A 17457-nucleotide genomic window follows, 5' to 3' on the forward strand; every position below is an offset into this window, starting at 1 on the left:
ATCAATAGTCCACCAAGTTAAGTTAATCACACATACTGCCTTTCCAAAGCTGTCTATGAATGTGTCACTGCTAGTTGTGATTTCCCAGTCGATTGACTGGTGACACTCCAGCTGCATGTGCTGCCTGTGCTGCCTGTGCTGTTCTTTTCCAGCATGTGCTCACACACTTTGTCTGGGGCATTAGGGTGTTAATGGATTACCGAAAGGTGTTGACTCAGGTGTGTGTGTGTGAGTGTGTGTGCGCGTGTGTGAATGAGGGTGGTACACTGCTCAAAGTGTGCTGGGATCTAGTTGAGACACCAATCTGAAGTTCCCATTTCTCTTCCACTGCTCTGTGATCTGTCTCCCTGTTTTCTCACCCTTGCTTCCCTCTTCCTACCTCACCCCTGCGCACTAATAAGCAGCACCTATTCTCTGCTTTCTCTTTGCAATGCCTCCTCTTTGCACCGCCTAACAGTAAACTACCCTCAACATGGATATCGGAGGACTGACCACAGTGGTAGCAAATTCTGCTTACATCAATGCTCGTGGAAGCATCGACGGCTCTAATGCAGGAGCAGCTCGGGATAAGAAGTACCATGCTCGCCTCAAACTGCCTCACATCACTGTGTGTGAGGGTCTGAGGGAGACCCTGGATTTGGCCTTTGACACAGTCTGTGTGGAGCAGCCTATCGGCAAACGTCTCTTTAGGGAGTTCTTGAATGCAAATCAAGAGTATCACGGGGCTTCTCGTGTGTGGAGAGACATCGAGGACTATGACCTGGCGGAGGATTCTGACAGGGCGAAGAAGGCCTCAAAGATTGTCCAGCGTTACATGGACCCCGCTGCCAAACACTACTGCCCATTCCTGCCTGAGGACATCATAGCTAAAGTGAAGGAAGGCCTGGAGGCTGTAGGCGATGACTTGTTTGCAGCAGCGTTGACCACAACGTTGGACTACCTGCGAGAGGCCCCCTACACCTTCTTCATGGAGAGCATGTATCTGAAGAGGTACCTGCAGTGGAAGTGGCTTGAGATGCAGCCCATGGATACAGACTGGTTCCTGGACTTCCGTGTGCTCGGGAAAGGTGGGTTTGGGGAGGTGTCTGCCTGTCAGATGAAGGCCACAGGAAAACTGTACGCCTGTAAGAAACTCAACAAGAAGAGGCTGAAGAAGAGGAAAGGCTATGAGGTGAGAGAACAGTTGTCCCTGTTAACGATGAGCTCCTTTACTGACCGTGCTGTCGACCATCAGCCTTTGATTTTAATGGACATACAGCTTCCTGTTTTCATCAACTGTACCCAAACAAGTTTAACCAGATGAAACACATGCTGCAGGTTCTGCGCAAATTACAGTTAGGAATTCAATATTTTCTATGAAAGGAAGATTTGTTCCTGTAAAATAATATGGATGTCAGAATATAAAACGTGGCCCTCACTCTACAGTTAATGTGCCACAACATGAGCACAGTATTTCCCTGCATGAGATTTCGTGGAAAACACAAGGCTCTTTTTATTTGCTATGCATGCAGTGATTTGATTAATAAAGGTATTTTGTTTTGGCTTTATGTTCCAGAGAAAGTGCCCTGCGATGGTGCTAATCGTCTTTGTCCCTGCCTCTGTCTCGTTTGGCTTTAGCCTGCAGTATTAAACAACTGAGACAGGGATAGAGTGATTACTGGGAGCTTTAGTGGAAAGCTCTTCTGAATGGAACTTCTTGGCACAGTTATATCTTGCCCTTGACTTGTCTGAGGTCATTCTTTGAAATGTGGTTTAACCTCTTTTTCAGACGTCATGTATGTCAGCACGTTCTTCTTCAACCTGCGGTTGTATGTTCACCTCTTTCAACAATGTCCCAGTACCAGTTTTTCAAAATTGTCTTTCCTGATTTACTCCTGTAGGGGGCGATGGTGGAGAAGAGGATTCTTGAGAAGGTTCACAGTCGCTTCATTGTGTCACTGGCGTACGCCTTCCAGACAAAGGATGAACTTTGTCTGGTCATGACCATCATGAATGGAGGAGACCTCAAGTAACTTCACATTCTGAAAAAAACTCATGTTTCAAAGCACAATCATTAACAAACTGCCTCACTGAGGAAACAGTGAGAGCACATGTTGCTTAACCATTTGCTGCTATGTTTGCTATGTTATGGTTTATTTACAGCCTATGTAAGTTAATGTGTTTTTCTATGTTTTCAAGATCTCCATTGCCAACAGAAGGTCTTCAGTTGGCAAAAAAAGACTGATGTGAGGCAGATGTAATATTTCCCAAAGTGATTTAACAATCACCCAAATGTGCCACAGCTCACCCCTGAATTGTGGTTCCTCACTACAGTGTCTTTACAGTGGGATGGATTATATGCATTACTGTGCAGATTTGGTTGCTTTGAACAGCTGGACTGTTGTATGTCTGTAGACAGACACCTGTGGGCAGCAGCATGTTCTGGTGGAGGCAACATGTCATCAGTTACTGTATCTCAGAAACGTTGATGAGAGAAGACACCTGTTCAGAATCAGTTGTTAAGAGGCACTGGACTGCAGGCTTTATGCAAAATTTAGCTGTTATTCTGTTATTCTCAAGAGTCTTAGGCCTACAACTTCTTTTTTTGATCACAAGAATAACCTTGAGTGGTTCCTCAAAAAGCACCTGCCACTTAAAGTCTCAGTATCAAAACATACTCAACCAATGAAAGTGAGAGTTCCTGATTGAAACAGTCTCTTTATTTCTTATGTCTTTCTATACTGGCTTTCAAAATAAGAGCATCATGACTGCTACAGTGCTGTCATATGCAAAATAAACATGTAACAACAACATATGGGCACACTGTGTGTATGTAATACTACAGAAATATGCAGACATAGCTTTTACACATGAGCTCACCTGTTCTACGTTCCCTGAAGGTACCACATCTACCTGGTGGATGAGAACAACCCAGGGTTTGAGGAGCCCAGAGCCTGTTTTTACATCGCTCAGATCATCCAAGGCTTGGAGCACCTCCACCAGAAAAGAATCATCTACCGAGATCTCAAACCAGAAAATGTGCTGCTAGATAATGATGGTAACCATCCTTTAGTCAAACGCTGAAAAAAGGCCACTGTCCATGTGTGATTAACAGCTAATTAAAATGTCCTTGTGTTGTCAACCAGGGAATGTGCGCATATCTGACCTTGGGCTTGCTGTGGAGCTAAAAGAAGGCAAAACAATGACCAAAGGCTATGCTGGCACACCAGGTGGGTCTCATCTGAGGTTTCCTATTTCAGGGTGTAATTTACTGTTTTCACTGTTTATACATAGTGCTTTTTCCATTGTTTGACTTCTTGCAGGCTACATGCCTCCAGAGATGCTGAAAGGTGAGAAGTATGACACTTCGGTCGACTACTTCACTCTGGGAGTGACGCTGTACGAGTTCATGGCTGCAAAGAATCCGTTCAGGAACAGGGGGGAAAAGGTTGGTCGCTTTTTGATGAACCTGGCACTTTGCAACAAAACGGCCAACTTAGAGGAATAAATGACAGGATGAGAATTAAATTAGATTAATTTCTGTGTGTTTAGGTTGACCGCGAGGAGATGAAGGAGCGCATGCTGACACGGGTGGTGACCTATCCAGACAATTTCAGTGAGCATGCAAAGTCGCTCTGCGAAGGGCTGCTAGCCAGGGAGGTTGATCAGAGGATGGGCTTTAAGAACGAGTGCTGCGATGAGATCAGAGCTCACCCATTTTTCAAAGACATCAACTGGAGGAAACTGAACGCAGGTACCCCTTTACTTTTTTTTTTTAATCTAGCTCAGGGTTGTGTATAATTTCTGTAACTTGAAATCAACATTGTGCATGAATATGTATCCAACAATGGCTTCAGTCCTCCTGCAGTTTGATTTTAATTTTCTCACCTCTTCAGGTATTCTGCCTCCTCCTTTTGTCCCTGACCCGAAAGTGGTGTACGCTAAAAGTCTGGATGACGTTGGGGCTTTCTCCTCGGTGAAGGGAGTGGCCTTGGGGGATACTGACAAGACCTTTTTTGATGAGTTTTCCTCCGGCAACATCCCCATCCCCTGGCAAGAGGAGATGATCGAGATGGGAATTTACGGAGAGCTCAACGTTTGGGGTCCTGAAGGCAGCGTCCCGGACGACCTCCGCAGGGAGTCCATACTAGAGCAGCCAAAGTCATCAACCTGCTGCATATCATAGAGTCACTGAAACACGTTGAGAATGCATCGACTATCCAGTGTACAGACTTGTAGTTCTTTAGAACAAGCGACATGAAGACTCAAACACTCAGGACAGACACAAGTGTCTTCTGAACTTTCTGATCGCAGAGTTAAAACAGTTTGACACTCCAAACTTTTTTTTGGTGACTGCAGGAAACAACAAGAACAGAATGGAGGTGGATTTTGGACCTGGAAGTGTAGTGCATCTCTCGATGCGTTCACTCTCTCCTCTTTGCGTGTGCATGTGTTCAGTTATTGTAATGCTTTTAGATTTCTAATACATTTTAGAATCACATTTTTAAGCATGTGCTCCTATAGAGTGTGTGCCGTTTAATGGAAAGTGTTTTGGTTTCTTTTTGAGTTTAATGTCTCTTAGTTTTTAAGACATACAGCAAATCAGCTGGTGCTGTTGAAACACCAAAAGCTAAGACACCAGAAACAGAGTTTCATGCTTTTGGAAGAAAAATTTTCTTATGTGTTTTATTTCATGGTTTTGTTATTGACTCTGAACAAATAGCCAAGAGCAGTGCACCTTTGATAAAGATTTCTGTATTACAAACTAGTAGTTATGAGAGAAACTGGAATATAGAGAAATGTTGACAGCAAATCAATTTATTTTTAAAAACAGCAAAGATGAACAAAGTCAGAAATATCAAATGTATGAAAAAGCCCTAGCAAATAAAATAGCTTATGGAAATTTGAGTCAGGAGCTTCATTTCTGCTTTCTGCTTGAAAACTGTGACCGCGCTGTCCAGGAATGTCGTGGAAACACAGATCAAAACCAGACGTTCTCTACATCGATTAAAATCAGCTCGATGGAAATGGAATTTCCTTTTTTCCTCAAAATTTAAACACAAAAATCTCCGTCTCTGCACCTCCTCAAGCTCCTCTCACTCCCTCGCTGTGGCCTTGTATATCCTCACCTCCTGCTGTGGGAGCTCCACGAGCAGCGTGGTGTTGAAACTCCTCTTAAAGCTCTCTGTGAACCTCAAGTCTGACCGGAACCGGATCTTGTTGGCCCACAGCAGCGTTGTTTGGCTTCTTGGTCGGCAAAAGTGACGCATGGTTTCCAGCAGTTCTTCAAGGCAGTCGTGGTGATAGACCACATCAGCCGCCAGCACGTAGTCGTAGTGGTAGGATGGGGAGGGAAAGTCTCGCTCCAGGTCCTGACCCCAGGTAAGGGCAGCCACCTGAGGCGTGTAGCGGGACCGGCCCTTGGTGTTCCGCAGAAGGTTAAAGGTCAGATTGGACAAGATGTCTGGCAGGTCAGTGGCTGTCACCCAAGCGCCTGGAAAAGAGTAAATGGACTGTATCTATATAGCACCTCTCTAGTCTGACGACCTCAAAGTGCTTTTACAACACTCAGCATTCACCCATTCACACACACATTCATATGTCGGATAAGCCACCTGCTTATTACGAGCCTTATCCATTCACACACACTCACACACCGATGGCGCAGCATCAGGAACATTTTGGGGTTCAGTATTTTGCCCAAGGATAGTGCGACATGTAGACTGCCGAGGCCAGGGATCGAACCACCGACCTTCTGAGCCTTTAATTTATCAATTTGCAAAACACATACAAAACTAAAGACATTCCCATCAGCCTCATCTGTACTGTGTGTTTGGTGCTAATTTGCAAATGTTAGAATTTTGTAATTGTGTGTATTTTTAAGTCTTCAGTCTTATAAGCTGAAGAATGGGGGGACAAAGATTAGGTTACTAAAGGGTTTGTCCTTATGGTTTGAAAAATGCTGACCAGAGGTGTCGAGGAAGGAATCTGATGATCAAAACTAGCAATTCCACTTAGACATTATCACCAATAATGTATGACTTGATCCTCTCACAAACCCAAAAACAGAACAATTTGGGCGGGACCAGCTTGCTCTGTTTGGAAGGTCAGCAATGCTTGTGTTGAAGTCATGGATTTCTTCTATTGACAGAGGCAGAGGAATGAAAAGAAAACTAAGGACACACGTCTATAGAATTGCACTGATTCCCTTTGAATAGACGTTTTATTTCATAGGGAATCAAATGACACTTATGTTTCCACTGCATGATTAATGGAGGGACCAAAGGATGCCAACATCAGTCAAATAATCACTTTACTGGCCAAGATGTCTTTACAGCTACTGGCCTGTTTGTAATGCAAAAATGTAGTTGTGGGTGGATAGCCCTGGTTTTCAGACAATGAATTCCAGTGTTTTAGTGACCTTCTGATGTTTCCTTGAGGCCAAAATGTACATTTTGCACAAAAGATGAGCCGATATGTGTGAAATATTCAATGCATACTTATGCACCCAAGGCAGTAAATGTATTGTGTATTTTCTACAAGCACCAAAGTCAAAGAGTACCATGTCTGTTCTGTCAGTACATCCATGAAATGGCATTACAGCCTGTTTTAAGTTATGTCACTACTTAGGACTTTAGTGTCAAGACTTACTGGTGACTTGTGGAAGTTGTTATTTCATACATACAGTACATATTGTGTAAAGTGCAAATGGCCTCCATTGTTGTAGACTTACCAAGCAGACTGGCCACTACTGACAGCAAACCAGTCCCAGCTCCAATCTCCAGCACCGCTTTGTCCATCAGGCTCACTTGTTGCTGGTTATTCTCCAAGAACTGGCACAAAGCTATTGCCTGCAAAATAAAATCTCAGTATCACATTTACAACAACCAGGTCAGAACACACACGATAGGACACACACAGTCGTGACAGGACGTACCCCGGGCCAGATCAGAGCACCGTACGTATCCATAGACTCGCGGATGCTGATTTCATGACCAGCAAAATAAAAAGACTCCTTTCCCAGCGTGTAGTAAACACTCGGCTCCCAGATGTTCCTCCTGTCCAAAGCCTCTCCTGCCATCACCTTTTGGTCTGTGAACACTGTAGAGGAGAGTGTTACAGGAAGGGTCAATTCTGCAGACTCAGCACTGATCACTAAAACAAATCTACTTTAAAAAAACCCCCTGAGTTTTGTCAGTTTGAACTGACATGAATAGTGAACTCCTGAGTTTCAGAGTCAAAGTTACCCTCATCTGTGGGCCCCTGCTCCAGCTGTAGTTTCCCATCCATTTGTTTTTCATCCACCTCTTTCTTTCCAGGATGCTTCTGTCGGATGGGTCGGCTGACTGCGGACGATCTCTCCATGACCACGAAATACTGTTGAGAGGCAAGTAGTTAACTTTTTTGGTGACAAGAATGTAATTGTGTGGCTTTCGATTGTGATAAAGGCATCTTAAAGAGCTACTCAGCAAATTAGTGTTGCACTTCCAAAAAGCTGGGTGGCAGATTAGAAAAAAGGAGTCAAGATCAGTGCAGCAGAGGCTGAGATATCCTGACCTGTAGTGCCCACTATGGGCCATGGTGGAACACAAAAGAAAAAATCCTACATTTCCCACAATACAACTCAATAGTGTGGTTCATAAAACTCTCTCTGCCTGGTAGAGACTGAGCTCTGCTCGCAGCAACGTCTGTCTGTGCATCTTCGCCTGTCTGTGGCACCGTGGCCTTCAGTACTGATAGGCTGTTACTAATGATGTGTAACCAGTCAGACAGAGCTGAGGGCGGGGCATTGAGAGAGACGATGGAGTGGTCACTGTAGACAGAGAGTGGCAGCTTCATCAGAGATGAAGTAGCACATTTTAGAATTAATCTGTTTAATTGGCATTGGGATAAAAAAGACAATAATGAGCAGATTTTTATATCAACCAATCGACTGGTTACAGAGTAGGTGGATCTTTGGTTGATTAGAGACCTGGTGCCTGGTAAACACCTGCTTCTTTCAAACCCCACACTTCAACACAACACAAGCTTACTATCAAAAATACCAAGCCATAAAACCAATTCAAGAAAAAGGAAACCTTCCTCAGATTGCTCCTGACAAGTAAACAGACCTTTATGTGTAAACTGGCGTACTGCCCCTTTAAATAACTGTTCAACCTATAGCTATACCACATGTCTTTTCTATTTAAGCCAAAAAGTTAAATATTTTTTAGAACAAAAGTGTAGTGTAATGAGCTAACACATCTAGCACAATATAAATAGCGTATGAAATATTTTCTCTTATTACGTTTTATATGTTAAAATACTCAGTGTCTGACATAATTGAGACTGCATTCACTGCCATTTCTGTTTAATGTTCAGTGTATCAGCTGTGTTGATGAGCTGCATGTCTTTACTTTTCAACTACTTGGATTACCACAAACATATGGGTTGCTAATGACTCGGGACTGTGTTTTATTTAGTCCCTTTGGCAGCCACTGGACTCCAGTCTGGAGCCCAGAAACACAGCTGGCTAAACCCCGAGGTTAACAAGCTACAAACAGGGATGCACATCACATTCAGCTGCATCTCTATGCAAATATGAGGGACACAGTTTGACATGATTTAAAAATGACATCATCCAAAGTTTGTGAAAGTGATTTTCTTACTCTCTTAAAATCTTCTCAGTCACCGAAAAAGTCAAAACAAACAAACAAACAAACAAACAAACAAACAAACAAACATAAAGCCTTTAAAGACGTTTTCCCTCAGAGTGTGGGAAACATACCTGTATGCAGTGGTGGTCTCTTATTCTTCTTTTCTCGTCTCGTCTCGTCTACTCTTCTCTCTGCTCGGTTCTTGTGTTTATAGAAGCAGCATCGTCTGTGACACACCCCTGAGCGAGGCAGGGGTCTCTGAGGGTCATCTGAGGGACAGAGGCAGAGAAACAGATTTATAATGTCTGACAGAGAGCTGAACAACCCCGACCCCTCCCATCACTTTAACATCAATCCTTGTTCTGTTTATTGCCCTGAAATCAGGCCCAGCATTTAGTTTCCTCCGAGGCTTTTTGACAACATCTGCAGAAAGCTTCTTGTTATTCCTTCCTCTCATCCTTAATGAACCGAACATCTGGCTGTTAGCTGGAGCTCCAGGTAGGCCTGTGGGGAGAGCGGCATGTATTCACACTGCGCACTGCCAACATGTTTACATATTTATGTTGATCCTGTGAAGGTTGTGAACAGATCTGTGTGAGATTTGTTGTGTGAGATGGATGTGTGCCACCTGGTATTCTCTGAGGAGAACAGGGTTCATTGCTAATGCAAAGAGGAAGCAGGAGAGCGAGGAAACATTTTACCTGGAACTGAACCTCCCGCCTTCATCATGTATTTATCCTTCCTCTCTCCCTCCCGACATTATCCTGCCTGCCATTCTTCCTCTCTCCTTCCCTCCCTCACGGCTTTAAACCCAGTGAGAAGCTGTTACCTTTTGAAAAGCTATGGCGTCCTCTATGGACTGTATGAAAATTATTGATGAACTTTATAATTCACTTGCTTACAGGTTGTTTAATTGTATACTCCAATCATCAGCATTTTTTGGGCCATTTCATGACTTTATTAGATAGCGATAGCGCAGAGCAACATGTATTTGAAGCAGGGATGTTTCAAACAATGTCCTCCACCATTGACATTAATAAGATCCTGATAAAAAACACAGAATACATAAATTGAAAAAATGTAATTTATATATATAACATAAGACTCTTTCCTGCTCTCCAAAAAGTCCCCTAATAATTTTCATACAGTCTTCTTCATGCGATAAGAAAAACAACATATGTCAACCAACGGCATCAGTAAAGAGAAACAGTGGTCTCAGCTTGAATCACCAGATGGTGTGCAGACAATTACAATTTAAATGCTAATTAGGCTGTTTGATGTGACCAGATGACTATACAGCAAACAACAGCACCTCTGCAAGCACAGCTAGAAAAATTCACAAATAACTTCATGAGCTGATACTCATGAAGCCCTTTAAGTGTAACTTGAACCTCGAAAGCACATGACTTGAAGTATACAGTAACATTGTAGAAAATGGGCAAAAATGGTCTTTTAACAAACATTAACATATTTAATGTACTTTTCCATAAGCACACTTTAAAAGAGTTGTGTGCACATCAAGTCTGCATCAAGATATAATATCGTAATATTGAGCCAACCCTTAAAATGTCTTTATATGGCTCACCACTCAGGAAAGTTTAATGAGCCTCTAAAATGATTTTTAAACCAGAAATGAATAGAAACTATCAAAAAAATCTAAAAGTTAATCAAATACATTCAAAATTTGCAGGAATATTAAAAAGGATACATGATTTGTAGTTAAAACGTGCACTCAAACACACTGACACGGTCCTTAAAGTACATTCCCACCTTCGATATGAGCTAAAGGTTAAAGGTGCTTTCTTAAAAAGGGGTCTAATATCTAAATACACACAATACGTTGTTCAAACAATGTATTAGTCTGTTATCTGTCCACACAGCTCTGCCATGAGGAAAAGCACACAGATCAGTGCTGGTATGTATCTGCACTATAAAAGGCTGTGCTGCAAACACGATTTACAGTCTGTTTTTGTACCATCCTGTAATCCAAAGTGTACGACAGCATGGATACAGAGGTATTCGCTGTACCAAGTGTTTGTAAGCCGGGCTGTGGGGCTCAGTCTGGAGGATTCACAGCCGCAGTGCATGAACACACACACACACACACACGCGCACACACATGAGCCAGCAGACAGCGGGTTGTGCAGCATGAAGTTAGAAAATGACTTGAACTGACAGATGGTAAGCAGCAACACTGAGTCACTCTCATCTAAACAGCAACAGTGATAAGCATTGCAGGTATTAGAGGATTTCTGGAGCATCAGGATCTTGACACCAGGAATCCACCGCTCTCTTTTTCATTTATCAATCTCTGCTGATGAATGATATATTGCAAAGTGCTTTATTCATTCCTTATTCATCTGTTTCAATGTACTGCCTGATGGTGACTAACCAGATCTGATGATGTATCGAGTCTAAAAATAGGATTTTGCTAATATGTGCCCACAATGTAGAGCAAAGCTACTGCAGATATCTCTCCAATGATAGACTGGAGATGCAAACTCAAGTGTGATCTCTTAAATCCAGCGAAAGTCACTTTTCCTGGAAGGGGAACAATGGAAAATCTGCAAGACTCACATGTGCCAAAGATTGTATTTCTCAAACAATAGCTTACTTTATGGGATCATATCATTTGAATATTCATAATAGTGGTGGTGGTTGTATGTACATGTGGAACAGTCAGTTAAAATAGAAGGATAAAGATCTGCCAGTCATCACCTTAGGGTTGATAATCCTCACCTCTATGCCCAAAGGTCAGGAAAAGGTTGTGTAGGCCAGTGGAAAATGAGTCACAGTCACACGCAGCAACATGTGAGTCCCGGCAGGCTTTACAGTAGCCACATGTGCAGCGTGGGTGAGTGGATAAATTACAGTTAATGGGCGCTAAGCTCCTGTAATTTTAAAGGGGAGGTGATGATTGGAATTCAGCGCGTCTACATGCCAGTAGAAGTTAATCAAACCTACTTATCCAGCCAGCAATGTTGCAGGAAGTCAACATGAAATCTGCAATCTGGGTGTGAACAGCTGTTATCGCCGTGAAAGATTTTTGGCACAAGAACAAATCTGTCTCCCGGATGGAGCGGCCGTTTCCTGATCTGACAAAATAAGCCAGAATTCTTGGACTCCACGGGTTGAGCGAGGTGAGGTTATCTGGGCCGGAGACCGGAGGTTTAGACACACCTAACAGACTGATGGTTGTGTCACTGTTTCCTGTTAAACACTCATCACTTAAACCTTAAAAAAATGCTCCCCGCTGGAGCCAACAATGCTGCTCAAACTGAGAATCAACATACTGCACACTTACCAGTGTATTAGGTACACCTGGATAAATCTAATGCAGTCTGACACAAGTGCCCTGCAATAAATCCTACCAATGTGAAGGCTATAATATTCGACTTTAGTTTAAAAGAGTTGTTGATTTAACTGATCATTTTGAATTATGTAGGTTGGGGTGCTGTTGAACTGTGTTGTATTATACTGAGATGTTTCCAGTATGTCCAGCCCACTTAAATCAGTGAGGTAGAAGTAAGAAATAGAAACACTTCACAACATCATAACCTCCATGAAGGCAGGATTTATTGCAGCTCTGTTGTTTATTAAACTGGCAACTGAGGATAAAACGTGAATCTACGAAAGTCACATTTCCAGGTGCTTCAAGTATGGAAAAATCATTCATTGTTCTCAGAAGTGTACTTTAAAATCTTACATTTGGTGACAAACACTTTACTTAATGCATTAACATTATATAAGATGTGTAATTTCGAATCTATGTAATTTAGACAAATCAGACAATCTTTTTTAAAGTTACTCAGTTATTTTAAACTTATTTTATAAAAAATGTAACTTTATTCAATTTTTATGGCTTTAATCTACTTAAATCACATTATCAGGTGTGTAATTAAATATTCTAGGTATGTAAAAAATGCATTTTAACTGTTCTCAAAAGTGCACTGTGCTTTCTGTTTTGTACTAATTTTGCATCAAACATTGTGTACTTAATGTATTACTGTATTAATGGTAACTAGTGCAGTTAAAAATATACTTAACTCCACTTAAGTACACCTATCTTAAGACATCATAACGGTTCTGGATGTGTTTCTTGTACCGCATATTAAACATATTTTAATGGTTAACCTGAAAGTGGAAGGAACTGTGTTTTAAGTATTTAGAGGAAAAGTAAAAAAGTACCACATTAGTACACAAAGTACTTAACACACTTTATTTCCACTTAATTTGGATCTCAAAGTTCATTGTGTTTGAAATGGTACAAATTCTATACACAAGATAAATACAAGTACATGCCAAAAAAATGTGTGTGTGTGTGTGTATACATGGAAGTATATAAAGTATGTATACTTGAATTATTTTATGTCCTGTTTTTCATAAGGGTAATAATCAACAAGCTCAAGAATAAAATATCATGTTCGCTTCATTTACAGGATCTGAGCTTGTTACTAAAAAATATCTGAACATAATGTACAACATGCTTAGAAGTCCTGACTTTCCAGGTGTGCTTGATAAATGGTGTTATGGTGCTTCAGGTGGGTGTGCTGTTTGCGTCATATCAGGTGAAGAAGCATATGGTAAATGAGCTCACTGTACATTCACTAATAAGGGTAGGAGCAGATGAAAGCCTGAGGTTCCCAGCATGTGAAGTCATTGAACTTTCCATTTCCTGGAAGAAAAACAAACTGCAGATGAGCAGTCCAGTGGCACACATTCAGATCTGGAACAACAGTGTGCCTTGAATTCGGCTGTAAACAATCTGACTCCTACCGCGTTCCAGCAGCTCCACGCAGTCCTCCACACCTGATGTGTCATTGGGCTCCCCTGACAGCCAATCAGCATAGCTCCACCGGGATCCATCCAACCAGATAAAGCGACCAGTCTGACAGACAGCATGAGATTAATCCACTCAGATGGATCATTTATTCAAGTCATTCTCCATATACAAACTCTGCAGTGAAATGAACCGCTGTCCTGGTTTGAGTAGTGAAAGGGGAATTTATTCATTTGTATTCTGCATGACCTCCTACTCCCTGACCGAACATACACACCTTCAAATACCGTAGTCCTCCAACCCAGGTGCGTGTATATGCCCCATTATGCTGCAGTATCATTCTCATCACTTCTCTGTGGATGTAGGGGCTCGTGATGGAGCCCAGATGGCCGCCGGGGAACATGTTTTGGCAGAAGAGCTGAAATGCAATAGACAGCAACACTGGGTTTCTGCACATTATCAGCTGCGTGTTGCTGAAGAAGTAAAACTTAATAAATATTTCATGGTGCATCCTTGAGATAGTGGAGACCATGTAAGTACCTCAGCATCTTCGGCCCTCTTTTGCCTGCCGAAGAACCGGTAACACTTCCCCTCGAGTAAAAGACCAGGCCAACAGCTCCTCCCCGTGGCTAGAAGGTGAAATTACAACATTTTCAGTCTTCTCTTTAATGGATATACAGACAGATCCATCTGAAAATAAATCCCACATGCACCACAGTTTTTGGTCACTGTAATTATTCCTCTTGTCCAAACTGGGTACAAAGAGATCCCTTTGTAAAATAATTCCAATGCAAGTGATGGGAGACAAGATTTACACTCCTCTTCCAAATTACAGTGTTTTTAGTGTCAAATCCCCCCTTTTTGTTTCTGTTTATACTAGAATAAAGATATGATTTGTCTACCTGAAGCCTCATATTTGCTTCAGATGAATATCAGATGTAATCTTTACGTAGAAAATACAGGAATTCCAGTCCTAAGTTATCAATAGATACGAGCCGTATTTAGCTATGCAACAGTTATATAGTTTGACCAAGCAGACCTTTCTTTGTTGTTTGTTTGTGTAGATTTTTTCCACAATCAGCATTTTTTGGTTTCTCCTTTCCATGCTCTTTTGTTTTTTTCCTTCTTCTTCTCAGAAGCATTATCCTCTGTTGTTTGTAGGAGGAACTGTGTTAGCACTGTGTTAGCACACATCTCTTACTGAAGGGATTGAGATTTCTTATTTCTGTTTTATTTTCTGTGTCAGTGTACATTTTTTCTTCATTTATGTTCTTCATTACGATCAAGTAAATGCTGTTTTAAGACAGACTTTAGAGACTGTGAACCTAGGGTACTGGGGTGTGTGTGTGTGTGTGTGTGTGTGTGTGTGTGTGTGTGTGTGTGTGTGTATTTGCATGCTCATATTGTTGTATTTACACTTTACCTTGCCTTAATCTTCCTTCTGCGGGGGTTGTAACTTCCTGCCTCATCAAAGCCTTATTGTCTCTTGGCACCACACCTGGCTGAACACCTCCATCAAGCACCAGACTGTCCTCCATTGCTGGCTCCTCAAAGGACAGCATACCAACTGGTGGAGAAGGCTCCTCCTCCTCATCCCTGACAAACTCGTTCCCTGGTTTCTCCATCATCACATAGTTGGACAGAGTGTCACGCTCCATCCCCATCCGTGCCTCTTCATTGGGAAAAATGTCCTCTAAAGGTGGCATCTGCTGCCCTGTACTGTCCAGCGCTGGCCCTTCTTCCATGCTAGCAGCATCTGGCACCACCTGTTCTTGCCTTGTCTCAGGCTCCAATTCCATGATTGGTTCTTCATCTAAAACATAGTCCCTCTCCCTCGTAAGCCCCTCATCCTCTGGCAGAGGTTGATTGACAGGCCCTTTATTCTGAAATGCTGCCCTCACAGATTTTTCCACTTCTGACAGCTCCAGAGTGCTCAGTTCATCGTTGTCATCATCCAGTGGCTCTAGCTCCATGATTGGCTCATCCGCCATTTCATATTTTTCCTCTGTGTCACTCTGCGTCTCAGCAAACTCCCGACCTCTTTCAGTTTCTTCCTCCAGGTTCATTTGCACATGAAACTTGTCTTGAACCTCTTGCTCCTCATTAAACATGGACTTCGCTTCATCCTCTGTCTCTTCTTGAACATCTGGCTCCACCCTCATCTCTGATTCCACTTTAAAGTCTGGGTTGTCTTCGAGCTCTGGCTCCATCTCAGCCTGCGGCTCCACATTAACCTCTGGCTCTGCTGCTTTAACCTCTGGCTCCACCTTAACCGCTGGCTCTGCTGCTTTAACCTCTGGCTCCACCTTAACCTCTGGCTCTACTGCTTTAACCTCTGGCTCCACCTTAACCTCTGACTCCACCTTAACCTCTGGCTCTGCTTTAACCTCTGGCTCTGCTGCTTTAACCTCTGGCTCCACCTTAACCTGTGTCTCTGCTGCTTTAACATCTGCCTCCACCTTAACCTCTGGCTCCACCTTAACCTGTGTCTCTGCTGCTTTAACCTCTGGCTCCACCTTAACCTCTGGCTCTACTGCTTTAACCTCTGGCTCCACCTTAACCGCTGGCTCTGCTTTAACCTCTGGCTCTACTGCTTTAACATCTGGCAAATCCCTGGTCAGAGATCTCTGGTTTTCTTTAGTCAGCACAGGATTTTGTGCCACTCCTGGAGGAAATGGTGGCATTCCCAGAGCCACTGCAAAGACAAAATTTAGGAATGAAATTTCTGATGAAATAAAACAGATTCCCTCGCCTGCACCTGCAGATGGATTAAGAATATGACAAAGCTCATAGACCGAATTACAGGCAGATATGGTTTAGCTTCAGTCATTACAGCACATAACTGAAACTTTGCCGACACCAAAATCTACACCAACTGGAAAGTGTTAACTGGGAAAATTGACTCCTATCAAAATGTTAAAAAAGTCTTTTACCTGCAAGACTCAGTGAGAGCAGTGCCAGCACCTTCATCCTGATCTTCTGACAAATTCTGTAGGGTTGTGTTTAGGAGCGTAGGCTGTGATTTACTGTCAAATGCGCCTTGTCCCAGTGAGTTACTGCCACTTCCTTCTCCTTGTGTCTGCTGTATATCTGAGTTTGGTTATGGCACCTCTAATCTTTATATGCAGCATACGCCCTACCTCTTTTCCTTACAGTTATAATATGAGGTGTTCCTGTTACCTTATCTAGTCAATAGCTCGTATTTTTTCTCATTTGTTTCCTCTTGGCATGCGTTCAGTGAGAACTAAGAGGGTAGAAAGCTCACTTTGTCAAGGCTCTTCCAAAGAATTCAACAACTGGAAAACTATCAAACAATTACACCTCTACCATCAAACAATTACACCTCTCAGTGCAGAGATGGAAAGGTTAATCTGCATTTTCACATTTGTCTGTTTTAGATGCCAGACGTGTACAATATACTGAAAGGACATGTTTATTGACTCTTGAATTAAAACTGGTAAATAAGAAGGTTTGGTAGATAACAAAGAGTAAAACCGGCACCTAATGACAAAAACAACAAAGGATATAAGATAAGATAAGATAAGATAAGATAAGATAAGATAAGATAAAACTTTATTGATCCCACACTGGGGAAATTAAGATGTTACAGACAGCAACAATAGCAATGTAAAAAGAAGATGCACAAAAAGAACAAACAGACAATATATATATATGTGTGTGTGTGTGTGTGTGTGTGTGTGTGTGTTTGTGTGTGTGTGTGTGTGTGTGTGTGTGTGTGTGTGTGGGGTGAACATTCGATACTAAAAGAGTATGAACTAATATTGCCTTGACTATATGAATTGCACGTGGAAGATATGGGTAATAAAATACAGCTGACACGTAGTGTTTCACATATTCAAATATCTAGATCTGGACTCTGACCTGTTAGATTACAGAGAATAATTCACCATATTTTACTTTCTTGGATGCCATAAAATGTTGCTGTAAATAAAACATGGAATGGGCAGACTGTGACCAGGAGGAAATGTACCCTGCTCAGTAAACACACACACACACACACACACACTGAAACCATGAGGGTAAATATTAACGGACTGAGTG

General features: G+C 42.2%; 3 protein-coding genes across 4 annotated transcripts; 1 reads left to right on the top strand and 2 right to left on the bottom strand.

Moving 5' to 3' along the window:
* Window positions 1-256: 256 nt before the first annotated feature.
* On the top strand, window positions 257-4882 carry LOC143330734 (rhodopsin kinase GRK1-like). Its single transcript, XM_076747482.1, has 7 exons — window positions 257-1171; window positions 1881-2008; window positions 2880-3037; window positions 3126-3209; window positions 3303-3427; window positions 3532-3733; window positions 3876-4882. Exons 1-7 carry the CDS (start codon window positions 473-475, stop codon window positions 4163-4165), a joined length of 1686 nt encoding a protein of 561 aa, XP_076603597.1. The 5' UTR covers window positions 257-472; the 3' UTR covers window positions 4166-4882.
* On the bottom strand, window positions 4665-7586 carry mettl21cb (methyltransferase 21C, AARS1 lysine b). Of its 2 annotated transcripts, none has more exons than XM_076747484.1 (4): window positions 7227-7586; window positions 6917-7071; window positions 6713-6830; window positions 4665-5473 (listed from the first exon to the last, which is right to left on the bottom strand). In XM_076747484.1, the coding sequence occupies exons 1-4, from the start codon at window positions 7342-7344 to the stop codon at window positions 5076-5078; spliced, it is 789 nt and encodes a 262-aa protein (XP_076603599.1). In that variant the 5' UTR covers window positions 7345-7586; the 3' UTR covers window positions 4665-5075. The 2 variants fall into 2 exon arrangements, with proteins under 2 accessions (XP_076603599.1, XP_076603598.1); XM_076747483.1 differs by having other exon boundaries at window positions 6917-7080.
* Window positions 7587-12822: 5236 nt separating this feature from the next.
* LOC143330614 (uncharacterized) lies at window positions 12823-15663 on the bottom strand. The gene is made up of 5 exons (XM_076747310.1): window positions 14819-15663; window positions 13936-14024; window positions 13673-13813; window positions 13392-13503; window positions 12823-13290 (listed from the first exon to the last, which is right to left on the bottom strand). The coding sequence occupies exons 1-5, from the start codon at window positions 15603-15605 to the stop codon at window positions 13223-13225; spliced, it is 1197 nt and encodes a 398-aa protein (XP_076603425.1). The 5' UTR covers window positions 15606-15663; the 3' UTR covers window positions 12823-13222.
* Between the last annotated feature and the right edge of the window lie 1794 nt (window positions 15664-17457).

This window comes from Chaetodon auriga, chromosome 13, assembly GCF_051107435.1.
Source record: "Chaetodon auriga isolate fChaAug3 chromosome 13, fChaAug3.hap1, whole genome shotgun sequence".
In the NCBI taxonomy this organism is placed as follows: Eukaryota; Metazoa; Chordata; class Actinopteri; order Chaetodontiformes; family Chaetodontidae; genus Chaetodon; species Chaetodon auriga.

What these genes read in the sequence shown, in the direction of transcription:
- LOC143330734 (XM_076747482.1), top strand. Translation starts at nt 473, where the DNA reads ATGGATATCGGAGGACTGACCACAGTGGTAGCAAATTCTGCTTACATC. An exon ending in TGTGCTGCTAGATAATGATG is followed by an intron (nt 3,038 to 3,125) that starts GTAACCATCCTT and finishes GTTGTCAACCAG; the next exon opens with GGAATGTGCGCATATCTGAC. An exon ending in TCAGGAACAGGGGGGAAAAG is followed by an intron (nt 3,428 to 3,531) that starts GTTGGTCGCTTT and finishes CTGTGTGTTTAG; the next exon opens with GTTGACCGCGAGGAGATGAA.
- mettl21cb (XM_076747483.1), bottom strand. Translation starts at nt 7,344, where the DNA reads ATGGAGAGATCGTCCGCAGTCAGCCGACCCATCCGACAGAAGCATCCT. An exon ending in GCAGGGGCCCACAGATGAGG is followed by an intron (nt 7,081 to 7,226) that starts GTAACTTTGACT and finishes TCTCCTCTACAG; the next exon opens with TGTTCACAGACCAAAAGGTG. An exon ending in GTGCTCTGATCTGGCCCGGG is followed by an intron (nt 6,831 to 6,916) that starts GTACGTCCTGTC and finishes TTTATTTTGCAG; the next exon opens with GCAATAGCTTTGTGCCAGTT.
- LOC143330614 (XM_076747310.1), bottom strand. Translation starts at nt 15,605, where the DNA reads ATGGAGCCAGAGCTCGAAGACAACCCAGACTTTAAAGTGGAATCAGAG. An exon ending in AGAAGGAAGATTAAGGCAAG is followed by an intron (nt 14,025 to 14,818) that starts GTAAAGTGTAAA and finishes TTCACCTTCTAG; the next exon opens with CCACGGGGAGGAGCTGTTGG. An exon ending in CGTGGAGCTGCTGGAACGCG is followed by an intron (nt 13,291 to 13,391) that starts GTAGGAGTCAGA and finishes TTTTTCTTCCAG; the next exon opens with GAAATGGAAAGTTCAATGAC.